Below are 23,548 nucleotides of genomic sequence, written 5' to 3'. Positions count from 1 at the left end.
GAATGATGAAATTAATGATATTATTAAAGTAAGAAATTGGTTTGAAGCTGAACCCTCTGGGCAACCCTGGAGCCGCTTCCCTCACTTTGCTCTACAGCTCCTCCAGCTGGGAGAGCAGAGAACTGAAATCATGGTGTTACCAGGTAAGCCACAAAGGGGCACTTCACTTTAACATGTTTTTTTAAACTGTACGCTTAATTCAAGGAGTCTCTAGCAAAAGACATGTTTAAGTTGCACATGGGGAAATGCAGGATTAAGGTTTTAAATCTTTAAATCCAACAATCTGTCTTTTGCAAGTCTACAAACTTTATGGAAATGCGGTACTTTACTGCTGCAGAGATTTAAACATTTATTTATTGCACAATATTGATCGAAATGTTTTTGTTTTTAGCCATTAAAAGGCTGGAATTATATGAAAAGGATACATTTACCTGAATATCATGGTGTCTGTCACTTATCCCTCTCTTGATTGACCCTGACAGCTAGAAAAGTCTCTCCTTAATACATATATCACATGCATTTCTTTCTTTCTATTTTTTTATTTTTATTGTATCATATCTTATTGTTTTTATTTAATTAGAAAAGCTATATTATTATTATCATTATTATTATTATTATTATAATAATAATAATAATAATAATAATAATAATAACAACAACAACAATAAGTCAAGTCAAGTCAAGTCAAACTTTATTTATAGAGCACATTTAAAACAACCGGGGTTGACCAAAGTGCTGTACAGATATCACAGTTGCAGGAAATACGGTAAAAACTAAGATACTAAAATACATAAACACAGTGCAACAATAGAATAAAATACATTAAAAATATAATAAAATAAATAAAAAATGTAAATAAAATTTTGTTTTTGCAAGATGTCCACTTAAACTTGATTAAAAGCCAGGGAGAAAAAGTGTGTTTTTAAGGAGGATTTAAAAACTTCAAAAGATCCTGCAGATCGAATGTGCCAGGGCAGGTTATTCCAGAGCCTTGGGGCTGCTGCCACAAAGGCACGGTCCCCTTTGGTTTTGAGTCTGGTTTTAGGGGCGGCCAGTAGCAGCTGACTGGAGGATCTCAATGTTCTGGCAGGGGCATGGATTTTAAGGAGCTCGGTCAAATATTGAGGGGCTAGTCCATTAAGAGCTTTAAAAACAAACAATAAAATTTTAAAATCTATTCTAAAAGCAACCGGGAGCCAGTGTAGTGAAGCAAGGACGGGAGTAATGTGGTCACGTTTGCGTGTAATAATAATAATAATAATAATAATGTTATATATTTTTCTCTATATCATCTTAATCCATATGTCTATATGCAGCATCAAGTCCTTTCTTGCCCTACTTTTACTTTAATGAGTGTATCTCTTTCATCTATTCATATATTTCTTTTATTGAGCGTGGGGGGTGGTATATGCTCTGTATGTTCTATGTTTCTTTGTATGTTTATTACAAGAAAACAATAAACAGAGTTTCATACATTTATGTATAAGCCGTGTGGTTGTAGCTTTCATGCTCAAATATGGTTACATAAGTTGCAGATGCGAGTCTTCTCTCTCCCCCCCCCCCCAAAACACAAATACATGTTTTTTTCCTCTTATCTGCTGTGCTTCTTTGGAGCATTTTGGGTTACGATTTATGGAAGTAATCCCATATAGTGCCATATACTTACAAGGCCATTATCTCAAGCACTGGGCACGTCACACCAGAACAATGGAGATTTTTAAATAGAACTACCGGTACGAGTTAAAATATTTAACTGTCCCTTTAAGAGATCCAAACAGTGGTTATTTTGTATTTGCTACAACAGACAGTCCAGCCAAAACATTTGCCAGTGGTGTTAAAAAAGGATTTTTGTAAATGAAGATATCACTTGAGTTGGCCCTTGTGCACTAGATTTTATGCAGAACAAAATCTGCTTGTGTTTTACAATAGTGTTCGCTGAATGACTTTGAACTGAATTAAATAGTTGTTGAGTCAAATATTTGGGTCTCTGACCTCACATTTAAATAATTTAGATGTTTTAATTAAAAACAGCAAGGCACAGTATTCCACCATAACAAGGTCAGCCTCATAATGAATCAGACATGGACACATTTTCAACATTTATTGCATGGTTAAATGATTTGTGTACAGGTCAAACTATTTAAGGTAAAATATTCCTTACACGTGGTTAGGTGGCAAATTAAATTAATAACATGCATGATACTGTATTACATGGCCAGCATGTACACTTTTTATTTAAATTATCACAGTATGCTACAATTAAAATAAGACATAAGGACATTTCTGTGAATATACTGCATCTTACCTTGGGAAGATGATGTTAATCTTAAACCAGCCCTCCCCCCATATAGCTCCATCGATCATGACATAAGAAGGCACTGAGTTTTTTTTTATTACAAACAGTGACTCAACATTAACTTCAGGTAACCTTTACATATTCTATCTATTATAAATGAAGCCCTGTCTATGGTTTTGAGTCTGTAGTGGGCTCTTGCAGGGATTTTTCTGACAGCTCCTCTTGTCTGGATCTTTGCCCTTTTGTCACACTGGGGTCTGTAAATCCTGGAGGATAAAGGAGATTGGAAAAGTTATTGGAAAATGTTGTTAAGCTGAATGGGAAACGGTTCGTCTCCGCATGAGATCACTGGGAAATGAGTGAAGATAACAAATCAGATCAGGGAGACTGAGAACATTTATGGAGCCAGAGTCTTTTTCTCTGCCAAATCAGTCTCACATCTGGAACAAAGATCTCTTCTTCTGTGGAATTCATAGGTGATCACTCCAATTCTTAAAAAAGTAAAACCATTTCTCTGGACTATTAAATTCTCCCTCCACACACATTTTAACCCCTCTATATATACACACACACACACACACACAACACTGTTCCAAGTGACCACAAGTGTAACAATACTGAAAAAAAAATGGGTCTCCACATTCTATACATATTTACATTTTTACAATCTCTACTTGCAACATCCCCTGTCCTCTCCTCTCTGCTCCGTGTAAACAGCCTGCAGTTCTGTCCAATTTTCAGTGAATATTTGTCATGCAACGTTTATCTCAGCAGAATGAATCATGGCTTCCCAGTTGCGATGAGAAGCGCAGAATTTTATGTTTTTAACAGGATCTAGATATTCCAAACAATTTGTTTGGCGACGTTTTAAATGAGACATGTAGAATGAAGTGATTTTGACAAAAATACCATAATTTTAAGCTCCCTTTGGTTACTTTTTCTAACTTTTGTATGGCGATCATTCAAAGAAAACACATGTTTCTGAGGGTTAAAGTGTCGGTAAGGGTTTTAAAAAAAACACATAAAAAGTTCGAAAAAGCAGGAAGCACATCTACTTTTTCTCCCTCATTGAGAAATTCTGGATCATATTTTTGAGCAGAGGGGGACTTCCAGTGTCAAGCCCTGCAGTGATAGGTGTGACTTCACACAATCCATATAATCCATTCACAACATAAGCAAATGCATGAATATCCCACATACCGTTGGAGCCGCTTTCCTTCCATTTGAGCTTGTTGTCTTCGGTGTGTCGTGTCCAGGTGGAGCGGAAGCTCACCAGCTCAGCTGTGATGTGAGCGAGACTCCACTGCAGCCCTCTGGAGCTCTCCTTCCACAGATTACTGGTGAGGAAAAACAGTGATGTAACAGTAATGTTTTTCAGTGTTACACTTCAGTTTTACCCTTACTTAACTTCTTTGTTTGCTTGTTTGTTTGTTTGTGTTTTTCTTTCTTTCTTTTTTCTTTCTTTCTTTCTTTCTTTCTTTCTGTCTGTCTGTCTTTCTTTCTTTCTTTCTTTCTTTCTTTCTTTCTTTCTTAAGATGTCATCTACAATGAGGACACTGGGTAGATGTCCTAACAACTTTTTTTTAAATTGCTGATTTTGTCTTAATCTCATATTGAAAGCAGAATTTGTTAAAAATGTTCTCGAAAATAGCTTTCACCATGAAATATTAACCAACAGAAGATCACTCTTTGAAAAGTAGTTTATTAAAGCTATAACAAAACATACAATGCAACTTAAATACAGAAGAAACAAATGCACACTGTCCAACTAACATAAGCTTAAAAAACACATTATTGACTCTGTAGTAGCCTACACTGTGGTCTATTGATGCAGCAGTAATCATTCATGTTATGTAAAGTTAAGACCTCATATTAATCCCAAAACTAACATCGGTAACACTTTACAATAACCAACTAAATAATGTTTATAGATGGTTTATAAACCAATTATTAACATTAACAAAGTGCTATACATATTTCATCTTAAAAAAACAATTTCTTAAAGTTATATGAATCATTTCAAAAATCATTAATATACTTAATATGGTGTTAAAAATGTTAAAATGAGTGCAACTAAAAATATTAATAAACTATTAATTATAATTCAATTGTTTGTTAATGGTAAAGTAACTATAAACTTACATTAATATACCATCTATTTGCCATTTATAAATTATGTAGTTAGTTAAACATCAATAAATTATGTATTTTCAATTCTAAATGGCCTATATACAGTTTATAAATGATGATTAAACATTAATAAACTATCTGTTTACCATTTATAAATGATGGTTATTGTAATGTGTTACCCTAACATCTTGTCAGATACCTTTACACTCTTAGTGGACTTTTGTGCTCTTTATAGTACATCTTTTGTATAATGCAACAGGTGGGCTCCCATTGGAGTGAATGGAGAGCCCAGTGTGTCTCATACAGACACTACAGGCTGCCTTGTGCATCTGTAGAGACAACTTTTATTGGGCCACAGTGGTTTTTTTGTTGCAATGGACAAACTGGCAGCAAGACATGAAGCTCACATCCATAGTGTCGAGTCCTTATGCTAAAAACCAAACCAACCAACTGTCCAATCAAAAAATATACACTGTACAATGTACTTTTCCAACAAGTACAAGCTTTTTGTGTGTGTTACCTGTGTCTGTTGCAGGGGTCTGGTGGACCTGGGTTCTCCTCCACTAGTGGAATAACAATCTTTTCAGCCATGTCCGTCAGCAGAGAGAATGTAGGATATACGATGAGGTCTATGAAACCTAAAATGAAAATGTCACTTTAAAACGTGAAAAGAAAATGCTTCCGAGCTGTTAAAATACATGTATTTCTACACCGGGGAAAGAAATGTATCCGTCTTTCAGTGATTGAAGTATTGAGGCTGATGTTCAGCAGTTTCATGATTTCAGCAGAACAGAAGTGTGGATGGAAACTAAATTTGGAGTGAAAGAAAAAACAGGTTGTGGAAAATGTTTTGTGAGACGTACCAATCTGAGACTCAGCTACCAGGGTGCTTTTTCGATCACACAGAGGAGAGAAGGGAAGGCCGAGCTCCGCCTCTCTATCACCCTCACAAAGATAGAAAGAGAGAGAGAAGATATCTTAAAGGGCATCCCACACGTCTCCTGAAAATAACTTTTCAAAGGTTATTTGACTGCAACGCTCAACACCACCTGAGACTTCTAAATTGTTCAAAGGAGTCATGATTGAACTTGTGTTTTTCTTTTACTGAGCCTTTTTCAGAAAGAGCTTTCTCACATCTTATTCTCAAAGAGAGCAGGGCTGCCCAACACCTCCTCTATTCTATTTTTTCTTCAGGCAGTAAACAGAGGCGAGAGGATGACAGCACACAGAAACATATTGCTGCATTTACTAGAGTCTGCTCAGTCAAAGCACCAGGCAATTCACTCATCACCATCTGGTAAGAGAGAGTAGGCATTTGTGTGAAAATAATAGCATTTTTAGTAGGTTTAATGATGCATGATTGACAGTTTTCTTCTTTGACATCAACATAAACACTTCATACACCTGACTGGATGAAAAAAAATCAGGCCGACAATACTGAAAATGTATCCTAATAACAATAAACTAAAATAAACCCTCGAATTCATCAAATTAGATGCTGCATCATGTTTCATTTTATATCCACAACAACTAGTCTGAATAATAATATCTCTAATAATCTCATCTCAAGGTCCATTTAGTAGTTATTATATATCATGTGATATTTGGAGTTTTCCTACACTGTAAAAAATAAAAGCGTAAAAAATAAAAGAGTAAAAAGTCTGACAGTAAAAGTTGCCAAACACTGTCGAACAACAGAAAATAACCATACATCATTTTACAGATAATATCTTTAAAAATACAGATATTATGCAGTAAATACCCGTATTTAAAAAAAATATATCTGTAGAATTGTTGTTGTTGTTGTTTTTTAACTTTATTATGATGGTAAGTTTGGCAATTTTTGCTGGCAGACTTTTTATTTTAAGACTTATTTTAATTTTTTTTTTAAACATTAAATTTAAAGTTTTACCGTTTTACTGTTGAATGAAATATACAATGTCCCATCATATTAATTCACAGATCAACTCTCATTTTATGGTTTATATTTGTAATAAAAAATAATTTACCTTTTTATATGGCATTTTCACATAATGTAGAAAAAACACACACAAGAAAAACCCTGTAAAATAATACAGTACATTTCTGGAAAATAACTTGGAATTGTAGATTTTGAAAAGGCTATTTCCCAGAGCTTTTTCATCCATGTTAGTTTTAAAGAATGTAAACAGTGATAACGTCTTATTCCCTTGCAACTCCATCTGCTGATCAATATCTTATTATAATATCAAAAGCTCCAACACAGCTAATAAATGGGCCTTGAGTGAAGTGGAGATCACATCATTTGGTTTATTAACACCCTGATCCATTCAAAGTAAATCCCCTGAGCTTATGAAGTTACATTTTTTTTATGTTGACATATTTTCTACATTAAATGACTCTGTCTTTCTGTCTTAATAAGATATATATCTCAAAATACCTTCAAAACATAAACCCACTGTCCAACCATCAAATAAATCACAACAATTAAATCATTTCCACTAACAATAAACAGAATTATCATAATAATTCTATACTTATTCTGCACGTAATAACAAATTCAAGTCCATCATTTATAGTCAGTTTTGGCCCAAAGACTGAGATCATTTAAAAGGTTTAATTGCAAAAACATCTCAATTTTTATTTATTATCTTAAATCATGTTTTGTTTTTTGTACAATCCAGAGAATATCAGTCAAACTGGTGTGGGTTTGTTTTAATAAGATATTTAAAAAAATGTTTTATTTTGTAAATAATGTTTTTATTGTGCACTTGATTAAATATGAATCACACTGGTGTTGGTAATTTATTATAACAATGGCTTTTATCTGTTTGTACAAATTAACTTTTAGTCAAATTGCGTTTCCAAGTAAAAAATTAATTTTTAACCTCATATTTATCAAAATAATCTAAACCCAAAGGTTAAACTTTCACAGTCTTCTGAGTCTCCTTGACTTATTTTGTTTCCAAAAGTTAAGACTGAACTCAGGAATGAGGCTCAGTTTTTTAATGAGGTTTTGAGAGAAACATCATCATTTTAACAAGATTCAATCCATTCTCATTGGATTTTTCTTCCAGACTGTAATCTTGTTTAAAGTCTTAACTTGTAAGATCTAATGTGGCTTCAATTAGCGTTCCAGTAATGTTCAGTAAAGCTCTCAGGGAGACTTTCCTCTCTCTGCTTGAAACATGAGGTGCCATTCATGTCGTTTTTCTTTAGCTCTGACGTAGAACATCTCTTTGAAGGTTTTTCCCTTTCAGACTCTCAAAACTGTCAAGCCTTTCAACTTATCAATCATGCAGAGGCAATAACACCTCAAACCCGTATTATGAATAGATGTAGGGAGAACATGAAAGAAGAGAGTAGCAATAATCAGAGCACATGTGAAGGTGATTCTTCTCTTTACAATACAACACTTCAGATCTGACGTCACTGTGAGACTTGACAATATAATACAAAAAATACTGCGATAAAAACAACATAATTCAAAAACCTTTCCAGTACTAAATACAGTTCTGCACGATAGTATCCCTTCCCTTTTACTGTTAGATTTACATTAATATTGTCTTTTAATAATGGTCTAATCATGTATTTTTTCCAGTAGAGCTGACACAGTAAGTGAATTTAAACGTAGATGTTGTTAGATTTTGTTTAATTTTTTGGAGCAAAAAGCGTAACCTATGTTCTGTTTTTAGCTTCAGAAATGTGATTATTTTCTGGTTTTCTTCTCTCTGCTCAACACATATTTTGTACAATTACATGAAATTTAATTGCACAAAGAGATCCATTCATCCTATTTCATATGTTAATATGATGCAAATATTTCTGTTCTCAAAGAAGTTATATTTTCATAGATTGACCAGTAATTTATCTTTTTGTTTAATGCATACACAAATTAAATTGTCGATTTTCAGCATGGTCTGTCTCCCAACTCGTCACATTCAGACAGTTTGTCAGGGCTCTCGGTACGTGATACAGATGTGCAGCAAACTTTTACCATCACAATCCATATTTAAGTTTTTAGTCAGGCAGCACGCTCTAGTGGCTGTACTAATTATGGCGGAAGCAAAGGCGGAAGTGAGGAATCTGAGTTTAAAGATCAACAAGGTTCACTTTTACACAAAGGACGCTGTTAATTTTCAGAGTGGAACCAAAAGCCAGCATTGTTTTTGGGTTGGAGGACTCGTTGAAGTGCTTTTAGGTAGATTTTGTTTCCTTCGGACAGGGCCAGACGAGCAGTTTCATCTTTATGCTAAGCTAAGCTAACTGCTTATAAGCCGAATTAATAAACCCCCCGGATCTATCACCCTTTTTTTGCTTTGTCATTTACTTTACCTTATGTGCTTTTAAATAATTGTCATTTTTTTGTAAAAAAAAAACAAAAAAAAAAACACATTCTTGTCAAAAAAGCCAAATTATAATGACCATGATTTCATGTATATAAGCAACAAAAGAGTGAAACATCCAAGGGGTGTGAATACTTTTTATACTGTCAGGATTTGAGAGCAGTGTTGTCCTTCTCTTTTTACTGGGCCAGAAAGAAAATAAGTGTATTTCCCAAAAAATGTCAAACTATGGCTTTACATAATACTATGTGCATTCAGGTTGAATGCACATAGTATTATGTAAAGCCATAGTTTGACATTTTTTGGGAAATGCACTTATTGTAAGTGGCTTTGGACAAAAGCGTCTGCTAAATGACATGTAATGTACTAATGCTTATGCATTATTATAATTGTGTATGACCATATAATTGTACAATAATGGAAGCAGGAAGAGTCACATTTCCATTTCAGGTCTAATAGAGCTCCTACCTGCCTGAAAAACTCCTCCATCAGGGCTTTGGTCCAGCGAGAGTGCAGCGCCCAGGGCTTGGATGGATGGCTAATGTCAGACGTGTGGAGTAACAGAGACAGCGCCTTGGGCTTGTCAATCCTGTCACAGAAAGCATGATGCACTATTTGTCAGACATGACTGCAAAATACAAAAAAAAGCAGACACGACACAAGCCAATGTGACACTAATTTTCCTGTCTGCGTCTTATGCAGGATGTTTGAATCAGCTGAACATTTTATTATAATAAATGACCTTTTGATTGTGCACCACAGCGTGAACAAAAGGCAAAGTCCATTAGTGTTACCGTTCTTGTTGTTGTAGACAGGATTTCATCCCTTTGACTTGGAGTAGGTGGGAGGACATGTCTGTGGACAACACCATCTCTATAACAAGTGATCGCAGCTCCCTGTAAACACAAACACACACAGAGACACACTGTTTACTCGCTGGCCTTGTATTACAGGAAGTGACTGTACAGAGTAAATAAATAAAATAAGCCAGCAGCTTCAACGGAGTAACCTTTTTAGATTTCCTGATGGATGCTCTTGTTCCCATGGTAACGCTGACTGCTAGAAAAGCCCACAACAGTTTGCTGCTAGTGTTTATCTTTGGTGATATCTGCAGAACGCTTCCATGAATAAAACAGTCACATCCTGTATCTGTGATATGAAGCATCACCCTCCATCAGTATAAAGACTGTTATATACATGCATGTATATATATATATATATATATTTTTTTTTTTTTTTTAACCTGTGGACTCGAAACTGTCCAGAGAGAGTTTGATACCAAAAGAAAAACCTTGAGATCTCAGGCAGAGAGAAAATAAGTGCAGCAAGATCTTCAACTTAAACTACAGAATAGACCCATAACGACACAGATGAGCGTTTGTCAAAATGAGCCTTTCCCAGCTCACAGTACTGCGGAGCGTTCTAAAAATAGCACATGTCATCATACATACACGTACAGTTCACGGTTGTAAAAAAGGTTGCAGTTTTGGTGAATTTAGGCTCCAAAACCACTGAGCTTAGGGCAGTTTAGGGCAAAAAAAACACCTGGTTTGGTGTTAAAAAGACAGTTTAAACAGTAAATAAATGTATGTAAATGCTGGAAGTGAAGTAGTTACGAGGGTGACGTGAGCCACGGAAGTTACGTAAAAAGCCACTTAAGTTACTAAGTTACATACCAATATTGACATTTTTGAGGGGAGACCAGTCTCAATTACTAATATAAATATAAATATTAGTTACCACCCCTTTCAATGATTGCCCCAATCGACGACTACCGCTGGAGAGAAAGTGAGCTGATGCCAATATCCACCAAACATAGTGAACTTTTTTCAATGACAATGATTACAGCTCACTGACGACATCTCAGATTGGTGTTTACTACAGTCAGAGGAAGTGCACTGTGACTCATTCACTTTTCCAACGCTAAATAGTGAATGAGTCACTAAACAGAAATAGTAACATGATCTTTTATTGATTCCTAAGAAGACATTTTATCTCAAGAGGTCAGAGGTCAGAGTTAGCTCGGTAAGCAGCCTTGTAGCTGGTAAAGACTCAAAGTCTAATCTAAGGACAGTTGTGTCCCCTTGTAACCCTTTTAATTCCCAAAACCAGCAATGCTTTGCCCAAACACACATCCTCAAAACATCTTTCTATCTGAAGTTTTTCATCTCGAACCAGTCTGGGCATTCTCCTCTGACCTTGGTTATCAACAAGGCATTTTGGCCAAGATAACTGCCGCTCACTGGATATTTTCTCTTTTTTTGAACATTCTCTGTAAACCCCAGAGATGGTTATGCATGAAAATCCCAGTAGATCAGCAGCTTCTGAAATTCTCCGACCAGAAAACCCCCACAAAAAAACTTTCATACATGAGTATGTAACCCAGAGCCAGTAACACCTTGCAGGCCAACATGGTCTCACAGGAATCCGTGAAATAGCCACGGATTCACTTAACTCGAAATCCGTGGAATAGCCACGAAATCACTCAAATTACCGTGAAACTGACACGGATTTCGCTACAATGCAAGTTAATGACAGTCATATCCCGTGGCTATTCCAACATACAAAGTGATTATGTACATTCACTGACTGAATATTTAGAAAATAAAACATATATTTCTCGCTAGAAATGTGATCAAAATCCATTTTTATGCAGAAACTAAGTCAAAATATAGATTTTATCACTAAAAATGACAGTTTGTCCGCCATGTTTTTTGTTCTGACCGCCGGGACCTGAAAAGTCACGTGACTTGGAACAAACCAATAAGAAAAAATATCGATGGAATAGCCACGGGATATGACTGTCATTAACTTGCATTGTAGCGAAATCCGTGTCAGTTTCACGGAAATTTAAGTGATTCTGTGGCTATTCCACGGATTTTGAGTTAAGCGAATCCGTGGCTATTTCACGGATTCCTGTGAGACCAGGTTCTGCAGGCTGTGCAGTCCGTTCTTAGTCCCAGGTTGTCAAATATTGCCACTTTTATCACGCTCTGCAGCATCTGCTGCCCCACAAGGCAGCTGTTAGCATCTGTATGATACAAAGCAGCGGTATTTGGCGACCTTGGATGAGAACAGGTTGTTACATCGTGTGTGTCTGCTCTATGCTGTTGACATGTCTGTTTGACCCACACACACACATAATACTCATGCATTCAAACAAAATCTAGCAATGCAACACCTTCCCACGGGGTCGTGTTGAGACGTGTGAAAGCCTGGGAGTGTTGTTACCACAAACAATCCAAAAATAACCTTTTATTCCTCTGACTCAAGGCTTTGTTCTTGCTAACACCACTTCCTCTCTTCATTCATTTTCTAGCTCGCTCATTATGGAGAAGGGGCCAAGGGGCTGCATAATATACCTTTAAATTGTGACGCTATTGTATCCATCAACTTTAAAGAAAGTGTTCATTTAGTTGAATGAAGTACCACACACAGTCACTGCCTGATTCACGGCTGACTCAGCAGTAATTAGACAGCCATGGTAACCATCATGCTACCACTCCACTTAGTCAGGCAGCTTGGGACCAGATTTAAGAATAAAGGGGACACGTCGGACAAAAGCACCACATTTTTTCCACATGCTCTCTATCACGATAGGTTTCAATTTTTGGTAGGAGCCACTTCATCAAGATTGTGGATCGGAGATGGCAGCCATATAAAATCAATGAGAAACAATATATCTTCCAAGCCACTCAGAAGGTCAATCTTGGTGTCAAAATCTACATTTTCTGTTGGGAAAAATGTATATACAAGATCTGACATGAGATTAAAGCTTTCCCTTGATTATATTTAGCAGTGTACGTGGCAGCTAATTCAAACTCTCCCGTGAACATAGATTCCAAACATTTTCAATTCAGGATTCCCGGCTGCAGCACTTGAAGACCTACCAGTCTGGGTGAAAATGAACATATCTATTTGATCAAATAATCATCTAGTGATATTCTCAATAGCTTTAAATGATTTCTTGACCCAGAAAATGTAGATTTTGACAACAAGATTGACCTTCTGAGTGGCTTGGAAGATGTATTGGTTCTCATAGACTTTATATGGGTGCCATCTCCGATCCACAATCTTGATGAAGTGGCTCCTACCAAAAATTGAAACTTATGGTGATAGAGAGCATGTGGAAAAAATTTGGTGCTTTTGTCCGGCGTGTCCCCTTTATTTGGCTAAGCCGCCTGACTAACTGTTTTGTCAACACAATTGCTGCTACAGCTCTCTGCATCACTGCAACTTCCTCCTTATGTGACAAGTTTACGGTATATAACTAATATTTAATGTTCATGCACAGCATCTGCGGCAGTTATAGCTCTCCCAGTAGTCTTTGTTGATGCTCTGAGTCTTTGAGATCTCTTTTCTGCCAAATCTGTGTAGCTATTTCCCATAAATGGTCAGCCCTTCCAACCTAAGCGCCTCAAACTGAAACAACAACAAGCAACACAATTTTAGAAGGTAATAAAAAATAGCTGCCTTACATCCATTCCTCTCTTGTCAAGTTAGTGAAGATGTTCATCTGGTCGTCCTGCAGCAGGCGGAACGCTGCACTCAGGTGATGGCTCTCCTGTACCGACCGATCGTTGTAGATCAGAGCGAACTCTGACCTGGCAGCGAAAGAGAGAAAGAGAGTGTGAGTATGCATTGAGTGTAAGAGTAGCTGTGCAATTTGGTAGCCATGAAGGTAAAAGGAGGTGATAATGAGATAAAAAGAGAGTCCTCAGGGAGTAATTTAAGCACTTTCAATGACTTGGTCTGTAATGAGGAATTGAAGTGCTGAAGAGGGAGCGGGGCATGCTAAAAACTGGCACCATGTGGGTATAAATGACTCAGAATAGTTATAAGTTAATTAAATTATTTCTCAATCAGGCATCCTGTGTCCACTCATTTACATAAGCTACTTTATCAGACTGTACATGGCTAACAAAGTACACAAATATTTCCAATTAGTGATTTTTTTGTGGAACAAAACACAAAATTAAAGCCTTGTGAAATTGTCTTCAAAGAAACCTTTCAGTTGTGTGTAAAAAGGTTTTTTCAGGGGCTGTTAAAAGCTTTAGTTCCATCCTTCGTTCAATCCATTGGATTTTAATAGTGAAAATATCTCATGTTGGAAAAAACCTCAAGCAAGACTTTATTTTACGGATCCGCAATTTCCGAAAACCTTTAATTTCCTGGTGAAAAACAATGTAATTTGGCAGTAATTAAACTGAAAACAAATTGAAAAAATTCCCCTATCCCCTGAGGGAGCAGACATGTGAACAAACAACTGAACAAGTAAAACTATCCGGACAAGAATTAATGAAGAAATGACTTAATCTTGTTGGACATATAATGGTTTGCATGTTGTTGCTTTATTATGCATATTTATATATGCTGTCGCGATAAGGCTGAAGCCAATTCAAACATCTGAGCTGCTGCTGCCTCCTCTTACTCTGAATAAATTTAATGTTGTTGTGCTTGTTTAGCATTAAAACGCTTTACTGTAACCTCCCGATCTCATCTTAACTTGTTTGTGCAGAGTTTAAAAAGGAGTTGTTGACATCCAGAGATATTTCCTTCAAAGAGCTGCTCCATTTAAAGCAAAACAAATATATGTTTATTACCCCCGCCAAGGAGGTGATGTGTTTGCCTCAGTTTGTTTGTCTGTTTGTCAGCAGGATTTTTGGAAAAGGCACTTGCTCTGTTTTCATGAAACTTGGTAGAAGGTGTAGCGAGGAAGAACACGTTACATTTTGAAGGGGAATTTTTCCAAATTTCGGGCAGATATAAAAAATAAAAAAATTAGTGGTAACACTTTACAATAACCAACTAAGTGATGTTTATAGATGGTTTATAAACCAATTATTAACCATTTACAAAGTGCTATACATATTTAATCTTTAAATGCTTTGAACCAATGTCTTAAAGGTTTATGAATCATTTCAAAAATCATTAACATACTTAATATGGTGTTAAAAATGTTAGCATTTGTGCAACTAAAACTGTTAATTATAATTTAATTGTTTTGATAATGGTAAAGTAACTATAAACTTACATTAATATACCATCTATTTGCTATTTATAAATGATGTAGTTAGTTAAACATTAATAAATTATGTATTTAACATTCTAAATGGCCTATATACGGTTTATAAATGATGATTAAACATTAATAAACTATCTGTTTACCATTTATAAATGATGGTTATTGTAAAGTGTTACCAAATTAGTTCTCTACTTGGAAAATTCACTTGAATGCCCCTTCAAGTTTCCACATTGCTACTTAATGCTCATGAACACACTGAAGTAGGAAGAATGACTCCCCATATCTGAAAATGAGATCATCTGAGGAGCCCCTGAATGCACCACTGACATTGGCGTGCTGTGCTGGTTTAGTCATTTTGCAGAAATGTTTAGTGTTGATATCATGCACACTGTGAACAATTGTCTTGTAAATTAACAGTAAAATACTGGCAGCAAGGTTGCCAGCATTCTACTGTTAATTTTACAGTTCCTCTACTGTTATTTATTTTACAGTATGTTACTGTGACAAAACCACATACTGAATTACAGTAAAATCCTGCATTTCATTGATTTTTACAGTAGACTAAAACACAGTATAGAGCTGAAGTAGTTGAAATATTGTTGTAGTAGTAGCAGTATAAAATGCAGTCATTTTTTGTAAATAGAGCATATTACTGTCTGATATATATATCATTTTAATTTACCATATACTGAATGAGTTAGTGAGTAAAATACAGCCATTAAAATGTGGACAAGAAGAGACTTATATTTTATGGGAAACGACAAGCTACCTACAAATATTGCCCAGAATGCATTGTTTTCTACAGTATAATACCTTTTTAATGGAAAACAGTATGTTACTGTCACAATTTGGCTGTTTTCTTACAGCAATTTGTTACAGTGCAGGTGAACAGAAAGAGGGGCATTCTGAAGTAGTGGTTTGAAAGGTTTCTATAGAAGTTTACGATACTTTCCTCCTTTGTGAAAACTTGTCACCACTTGAATCAAAAATCATGAGTTCAAGCTTCCAGTGATCTTCACGGAGTCAGACGTGATAGTTAAGTTATGACAGCCCACAGAGGTGAGTGAGTGTTTGACAGTGAGAAGATGAATTTTGGGTGGAGTGCAGCTTTAAAATAGACACTGCTTAGATTCTCTAACTTAGATTCTTATTGTTGACTGTTATTCCCAAAATAAAGCATTGAGGATGATGATGATGGGTGCCAAGAGACTGCGTTCTTCAGCCCTCCTATGTGGAAAATGGACATCTAAAAATACAGCGTTCCCTCCATGAAGATGTGTTTGCTTTAGAGTGCACTCTCCCTCTCTCCAGTTCACTCTTACTAAACGTGCATCTCAGAAACACTACCTCACTATTCCTACATTCCCTCTTACTATTTTACAAATGTCACAACAGGATGTGGTGTATATATGGCCAGCTCTATATAAGACAGGGCTAACAAAATCTGTTTCAGAATAAGAGCTTACTTTGTGTGGATGTGAAAGTTGTTCGTGGTTCCTGTGTGTTCATAGTCGTGGATGGCGGCAGCAAATAGTGACGCCATCACCTCCAGCTCTGTCAGCCAGTGCTTGATAGAGACGAGAGACAAAACAAATCAATAGGGAAACATAGTGTAGGTGTAGCAGGGTGAACATGCTGCACTGTGAGAGAAACAGATTGCATGTCCTTGAAAGGATGCAGCTCATTTTCCTTCTTGTTAACACATCCAATAATTAGCCCTAAACTGACAATAAAATGATCTTATTAACAAGTATTATCTTTGCAGCCAAAGCCTGATAAAACTTATAGATCTCCTTGTTGTCCAAAAACAGTAACAAGACTATAATAAGAGTCTGCAGCTATGTCAGCATGCTAACATGTTTACAATGGTAATACTGACATGTAGATGTTGAGCTTGCAGGTAAAATATTTACTAAGGTTACAATCTTTGCTAGAATTTGTTTCTTTATGAACTTATTGTATAAGAACTGGAGGAGTTAACATTTTGACAGATGATGAAGCTAGATTAAAAGTGAACCTGAATGTGTCTAATCTATCATAATTAACGGCAATCTATCCAATAGTTAAAACATTTCTCTTAAAACCACAAATGGCACGACCTGTTTGCCCTCCTGCCTTCAGGAAACACTACAGGTCACACAAATCACGGACAAACAGCCTAAAGAACCGTTTCTTTCCCACAGCAATACTCACCCTAAATGGACAATAACCCAGCACTTACATCCATCACCACTTTATCTTTTACCTTTAAACTATTTATTATTTTTTTAGACTGTTTATTACATGTGTGTAATGTCTGAACGTCTTTTTTAAGCACCTTATATATGAAAAGCACACGTAAATTTCGTTGTATATTTTTTTAATATAATGACAATAAAGGAAATCTTGACATCTTTAATCTTGAATGGCGACACTCAAAGGGAGGCCAAAAGCTCTCCAAAGTCATCAGACTTCGACTTCTGGAAGAAGAGCGCCAGGTTTTGAAGCCAATTTGAGATTGTGGCCAAACCAAGGAATTACAACTTCCCCATCTGTTACATGATGTCACGGGACTCAGAAAGGACTTCTTCCGATAGACCATTGTAAAAGACAGGACTATAAAGGTGAGGATTTATTTTTTGTGTCACAACCCTCCCGCAATGACTCATTCACTTCAGAATTTGATCCAACATTTGGGCAGAAGAGCCACAGGTTTTGATTGTTTTATTCATCCATTATCCTTAACTGCTAATCTGAACTCAGGTGGCGGGGGGCTGGAGTTGATCCCCACTGAGAGAGGACAATCGCAGAGCAGACACACATAGAGATTGACCTGCAGGCAATTTAGAGCAATTTAGAGTCACCAATTAAACCCACGCTGGCACACAGAGAACATGCAACCCTGTGACCCTCTTGCTGTGAGGCCACAGTGCCAACCACTAAACCACCATGTAGCCTTAATTATTTTATGAAAATAACTTGCTTCTCAATCTAGCGGCAGGTTAAACCAGAAGTGATCTGAAACTCTACAGTGTGCTTACATACAGACGATTCATGTAAGTTCTGAGTCATTTTATACACTGACATCAGTGGCGGTTCTTCACAGGGGCCTCCAGGGGCCACTGCCCCTGTGAAGAAGCCCTTGGCCCCTGCTGTGGCCCCTGTGTCAAATTAATAATAAAATGATCAATTTATAACGATGAACAACAGAACAATTCTTACCTACTTTTTGTTCAAACAATATCTCATTGTACACAAAAGGAAACCATAATGTGTACAGTGTATAATAGTTTAATTGTGCAATAAAAGCTAAATATAAAGATCATTCTCACTGAACTGCAGTTTAAAAATTAAAAAAAAAGTTATTGTGCACAACAATTAGAAATGTCATTGTCGTACAAAAATAACTGTTAATGTTGATAAGTCTCATTGCTTCAATCAATGTAGTTCTTCCAAATATGAGACTTTTAGCTAAAATAAAGGTTTTGAATGCTTAAATATAATTTTTGACGATTTTTAATGTGCCCCTCTGATTAAACACTGGCCCCTCCTTGGCCCCCACAGTAAAATTGGTCTAGAACCGCCACTGACCGACATCTAACTTTTTTGGCTTCATGCATCTCTGAACTACTTTCGTAGGAATAAACATGGCTCCTCTTCATTGGATTTGTTGTAAATAAGGACAAATACATAAACATCAAGCGTATCCTTTGGGATAAATGGGATGCAGGACCAAAAAAAAAAAGAAGCATATTAAAGAGAGCCCAGTGTACCACGAGTCCAGAGCGCAGCAGCAGGCAGTGCAGCGTCTGAGTCACATCAGCAGCGTGGACGTGGCTGTGGTAGGGGTTGTTGTTTTTGCAGTATCCTCTCTCCAGAGCAGACAGGAACTCTGTCAGGCACGAGATGGGGATCTGCAAAATGCATTACATAATCATTGAAGTCGTGTTTGAAAATCCAAAGTTCACAAAGTTTGTGTCAACAATAAAAGCTAAAACAGCCGGAGTGTTGTAATAAAGTTGTGGTTAGGATCGACGGGGCTTACAGTGTGATTTGCACACATAATTTGGCAGCCCAGTGTTCCAAATTGATAATAAAACCCATATGTCTGATTATATCTGCGATTACAACACACATTTTCCACAAAGCAGAGGCTACAATGATCATATTACTGTGAACTATATATGAAATCCAAAGTTAAAAGACCTTAAAACGGCTGTTGAGGCCATATCTGGTGATCAGCTCAAAGAACAGAGTGCGGAGCGCGTGATCAGAGCTGGCTGAGTTCAGAGCAAACACGTCAAAGCTCCAACGGTCAACATCCTGAGGAGAAGGAGGGGAAAGTGACTGCGTTATTGATGCATACTTGTCGTGTGTATACGATCTCTTTTGTGATGTCCGATTTATGGCAGAAACACTCAACGCACAGAGAGATTTATGATGAGTGGGGGCTTACCCTGAGGCAGTTTACGACCGCGGCAGGTTGGTCTGGCAGGGCTGCCGTGTAGGCCCTCTTGAACATCCTGAAATAATGCAATGTTTATGTTGAGTTCAGTGAAAGTTCAGATGTTGACACTGTGCAGCGAACTTGTCTCAGGAGCTGTTTATATAAATCCTCCAAAGTCCCTGTCCCCGTTGGAAGGATGTTTTAAAGAGAAAAGGAGGCTAATGTTTCACAGTCCAGTGCAGCTGTCTGTGTTTTCTGTGGATGTGATAGTAACAACACCGTATGAGCTTACATTAGAGTTATTGTACAGACGTGGAGATCAGGCATTTATAGTCATATAGTTTCCTTATTTTATTGTGTTAAAGTCTCATAAATAAAGCATATAGCTGCACGGTTGGCTCTGCTTCTCTTCTGCTGCCGACAAATATCAAACATCCTGATGAATCAAACAGGCCCGACCTTAAAATACTAAAGTTAAACTACCTCTCCACAAATATTCCAGCCTGTACGGCGTGCACAATGCTGCGGAATTTGGGCTTCTCGTCTGGGCGCCGCACAGGCCGCCGAACCCTCTGCGTGAAGGTGGAAGCCAGCCAATCAGTGACCTCTGAAGGCACGCCATCGGACTGCAGCTGCTGAAGGTCATCTTCAGACTCCAGACACTGCCTGAGAGACACACACACACACACACACACACACACACACACACACACACACACACACAGAAACACAGACTGTTAGACAGATGGTGTGAAAATGCGGTCGTGGGCGAATACTGGATTAAAGCACTAAAATTAAAGATCTGTTTGAGATTTATATTCGGATGTCATTAAATTTAATGTCCACTTTAATGTTGATTTGTCACACTGATTAACAAGAAAATAAAAAAATTGGAATTTCAAAATAAAAGGTAACCAACCCCTGCTCTAAAGGATCAGATGCTGTGATGCTGTGTCCAAAATTGCTCCCTATCTGTAATTAACTATATTTACCGTCTTCTATTTTAGGTAAATGTTAAATTCATTGTTAAAATCTGTGAAAAATCTGTGTCCAATACATACTATTTTACTACTAATCTCTGATGCAGGCAGACACAAAATGGCCAGAGTTCATCATTAAACAATACTATATATAGCTATGGTATTCACTTTTTTGGCTTTTAAAGAGAAAACAAAAAGCCAAAAGAAAAAAAGGATCTTGACAATTATCTATTAGTTCCGAAGACACAGAGTTGGAACCCAAAAGTCAAATTTATAAGGAAGCTGTAGAAAGACTGTACCAATACTGACAATTAAGATAACGATATGAATTATAATTTGTACAAAAGGCTCTATCACATAAGACACAAATCCTGTCTGGTTACACTTTGTACGCATGTAACCACATAAGTATAACTTTATAAAGTTCATAGAGGCTGTTTTCTTGAAATTATAAAAGGGTCTTATTATAGGTGGTCTTTATGTCTATATTTCTACTAGATTTGGTGTTTCCATAATTCTTTCATATAATTTTGATCTGTATCTAGGCCTAGATTCAAACTAGTACTTTTTTTTCTTTCTTCCCCCCTGTAATTTATATATTTATATTCACACCTTTTGCTTCTGTGACAGGTGAATTTCCCTGTTGTGGGATTAATAAAGTATAATCTAATCTAACCTAATCTAATCTAATCTAATCTAATCTAATCTAATTTAATCTAATTTAATTTAATTTAATCTAATCTAATCTAATCTAATCTAATCTAATCTAATCTAATCCAATCCAATATAATCTAATCTAATCTAATCTAATCTAGTCTTTTTATGAATTGAGCAGCACAGCAGATATACACTAATGGATTAATATTGTTTTTTTGTCTTTTTATGCTCTTTTGGGACTTTCTTGAATTATTTTTTGGGGCCTTAACTGCGCAGGTTCATAGTGATGAACTGTTTACTGAGAGAGCTAAAAGGCTGCTTTAAACTTTTACCCAGCAGGATATATCAGCATCATATTATACTACTGTATCTTACCGTGATCCATCGAGGTAAACTGCCTCCAGTAACGACGCTGTGAAATCCAGATTCTTTTTGATTTCTTCAAAGTCGACATCTTTCTCCTCCAGCTGCTTCAGCATGCTCCTTAGCCTGGAAGGAAACACACTTATTTATCTGGAGGTGAACACACCAAAATAAAATGGCAGATGCCCTTTTTGTGAAAGTAGAGGAACTGCTATTTTCACCTCTCAAAATCGAGGTAAAAGTGACGTAAAAGTATTTTGACTTTACAGCAGTTTGACATCAAAGTCTTCACAATAAATCCCTCCGGAAACAGCAGTAAAAAGTTATAGCCCCAGAAGAAAGGACAGTTTGAATAAAATGGGGACTTAGTGTGATACAAGCTTTCTAAACACAGCTCTGTGAATTAACAGCACTTGTCACTGTCGTCTTGAGTGAGTAAAACAAGGTCCGAGGAGCTCCAACAGGTTGAGAAATCCTCCTGAAAGGAAAGAGTTCACTTGGAAGTGATTTAAATGCCAAGCTGTCCAAAGAAAGCCAGTGGCAAAAGGGCATCATTAGTGCCAAATTTTCCATGAGAGGAAAACTTCCCATGGTTGAGGTCTTATGTAACCCACATTTTGTCAAAGTGGGCTCCATGAAAAAAGATGTTTTTGACTTTTTTTAAGTCCACATGCTGATCTTGTCTGAGAACATGTTGCTCAATCTGAAACTTTTAATCGAGTTATGGCAGAGAACTGGTGGAACATAATTAATCTCCTGCTGTGTAATAAAAAGCAAATGCCTGAAGCTCGTGTCACCTCTGTGTCACCCACCTGCAGCGCGTTAATGTAATCTCATCACGGTAATAAACCCAAAAGCTTTGATAGCATAACACAGCTCTGATGAAAAATCTCACTCTTAGTTTACAAAAGTAGAATCTTTCTACTTTGATTCGATTTTCCTCTGAGGCCGTTTGAGAGAAAGATTGATTTGATCTCATTACACATTTGTGCCACAGATCATTCCTCTAAAACATTCCGGTGTGCCGCCGCGACCGGAATGATTGTGATCAAACAGTGGCAGGCCACGCCGTGGAGCCAGCTCCTGGGGATGAGACGCTCACAGCTTTTCAAGTGTTTATCACGCTGGCAAGGGCTTCCAAAAGCTGTTGAGTCATAAAAATAGCACGCATCTGAATGCCGCCGCTCACTTTCAATCTCAAGTAATCTTTTGTGATAACACAGTCTTTTTTGTTTCAACTGTTCGCAGTAGAAGAGCCTCTGACAGGACGTTTACAGGAAATTACTCGTCAAGTGCACTTGTGAAACTTTGTTTATAGAGAGAAATGACAAATCCTCCTTTGGCTCTGGCTCTGTTGAATCCACACACTGCATAGTGTCAGCCTTACGAGGTGCAAATCGTGTAAAAGGGTTTGAATGGTATCTGCTTCATCAGCACAAATCTCTTAAATACATTTCTGCGTAGATTATATTAAGAAAAAGCAAGAGAAACTTAAACCTAACACATTTCTAATCTACCACCATAAAAGTGCTATGAACTGACACTATTGACCATAAAAAGATAACCCCAAAAAATAACTCCAACCTAGTTTCAAGCTCTGAGCGCTGCAGACACTATCACTGTGTTAACCAAAACAAAACCACATGACCTGTCACCTCTGCAGCACATTTTCCTCCCACAGAAGAAGCATGAGTTAGTGTTCACACAACCACTTGAAGTGACAAGTGTTTGCTCTCATGCTGCTTAGTATAGAGAACATCTTGATGAATGCATGAAATTTGTTAAATCTGCAAATTAAAGACAGCAGTGAGCTTAAAAGGAGACTGTATAAGATAAGGATAGACTTGTTGTTCTTGGCTTTGCAGGGGTAGAAAATGTCAAAAAAAAAATCCACAGAGGGCTGCTGCATTATCACTCATCACTGAGCAGTACAGGGTGTTTTTTTGACTCACATATTTCCATTGCTGCAAAACAAGAAGACTCCTACATCAGATCCAGACAGCCTCACTGCACCCAACAGTGATAAATCATGTTCAATTTAAAGCTGTTGCTAAAGTCCTCCAGCCACAGAAAGGCTGAACATGGAGCCGTGATGTACTGATCTTAACCATCTGTCTTACCTAGAGATGGGGATCTGCAGCCTTTTCTTACGGATTCGCACCAGTTCAGCCATTCCACACTCAAGCTGTGCCCCAGTGGACCCCAGAGTTCAACAAAAAAAACAATAACAAGATGAAAAATTTAAAAAAAATACTGCAGAGAAGTTGTAAGCAGAAAAGTTCTCCAAACCACCAACGAAAACTTTGTGTGTCCTGAGACAGACTTCTGTTTCAACTGCTCTCCCAC

General features: G+C 37.0%; 1 protein-coding gene across 1 annotated transcript; it reads right to left on the bottom strand.

Annotated features, from left to right (window-relative positions):
* Positions 1 to 1,609: 1,609 nt before the first annotated feature.
* LOC131968959 (dual specificity calcium/calmodulin-dependent 3',5'-cyclic nucleotide phosphodiesterase 1B-like) lies at positions 1,610 to 23,535 on the bottom strand. Its single transcript, XM_059330045.1, has 14 exons — positions 23,323 to 23,535; positions 21,215 to 21,328; positions 19,686 to 19,868; positions 19,212 to 19,278; positions 18,962 to 19,078; positions 18,529 to 18,669; positions 16,243 to 16,343; positions 13,230 to 13,355; positions 9,546 to 9,647; positions 9,220 to 9,340; positions 5,290 to 5,371; positions 4,947 to 5,064; positions 3,497 to 3,633; positions 1,610 to 2,562 (listed from the first exon to the last, which is right to left on the bottom strand). Exons 1-14 carry the CDS (start codon positions 23,373 to 23,375, stop codon positions 2,465 to 2,467), a joined length of 1,560 nt encoding a protein of 519 aa, XP_059186028.1. The 5' UTR covers positions 23,376 to 23,535; the 3' UTR covers positions 1,610 to 2,464.
* Positions 23,536 to 23,548: the final 13 nt, after the last annotated feature.

Source organism: Centropristis striata, chromosome 3 (assembly GCF_030273125.1).
Source record: "Centropristis striata isolate RG_2023a ecotype Rhode Island chromosome 3, C.striata_1.0, whole genome shotgun sequence".
NCBI classification, from domain to species: Eukaryota; Metazoa; Chordata; class Actinopteri; order Perciformes; family Serranidae; genus Centropristis; species Centropristis striata.
The sequence above is the reverse complement of the archived record's forward strand: the minus strand, read 5'-3'. Positions and strand labels throughout refer to the sequence as shown.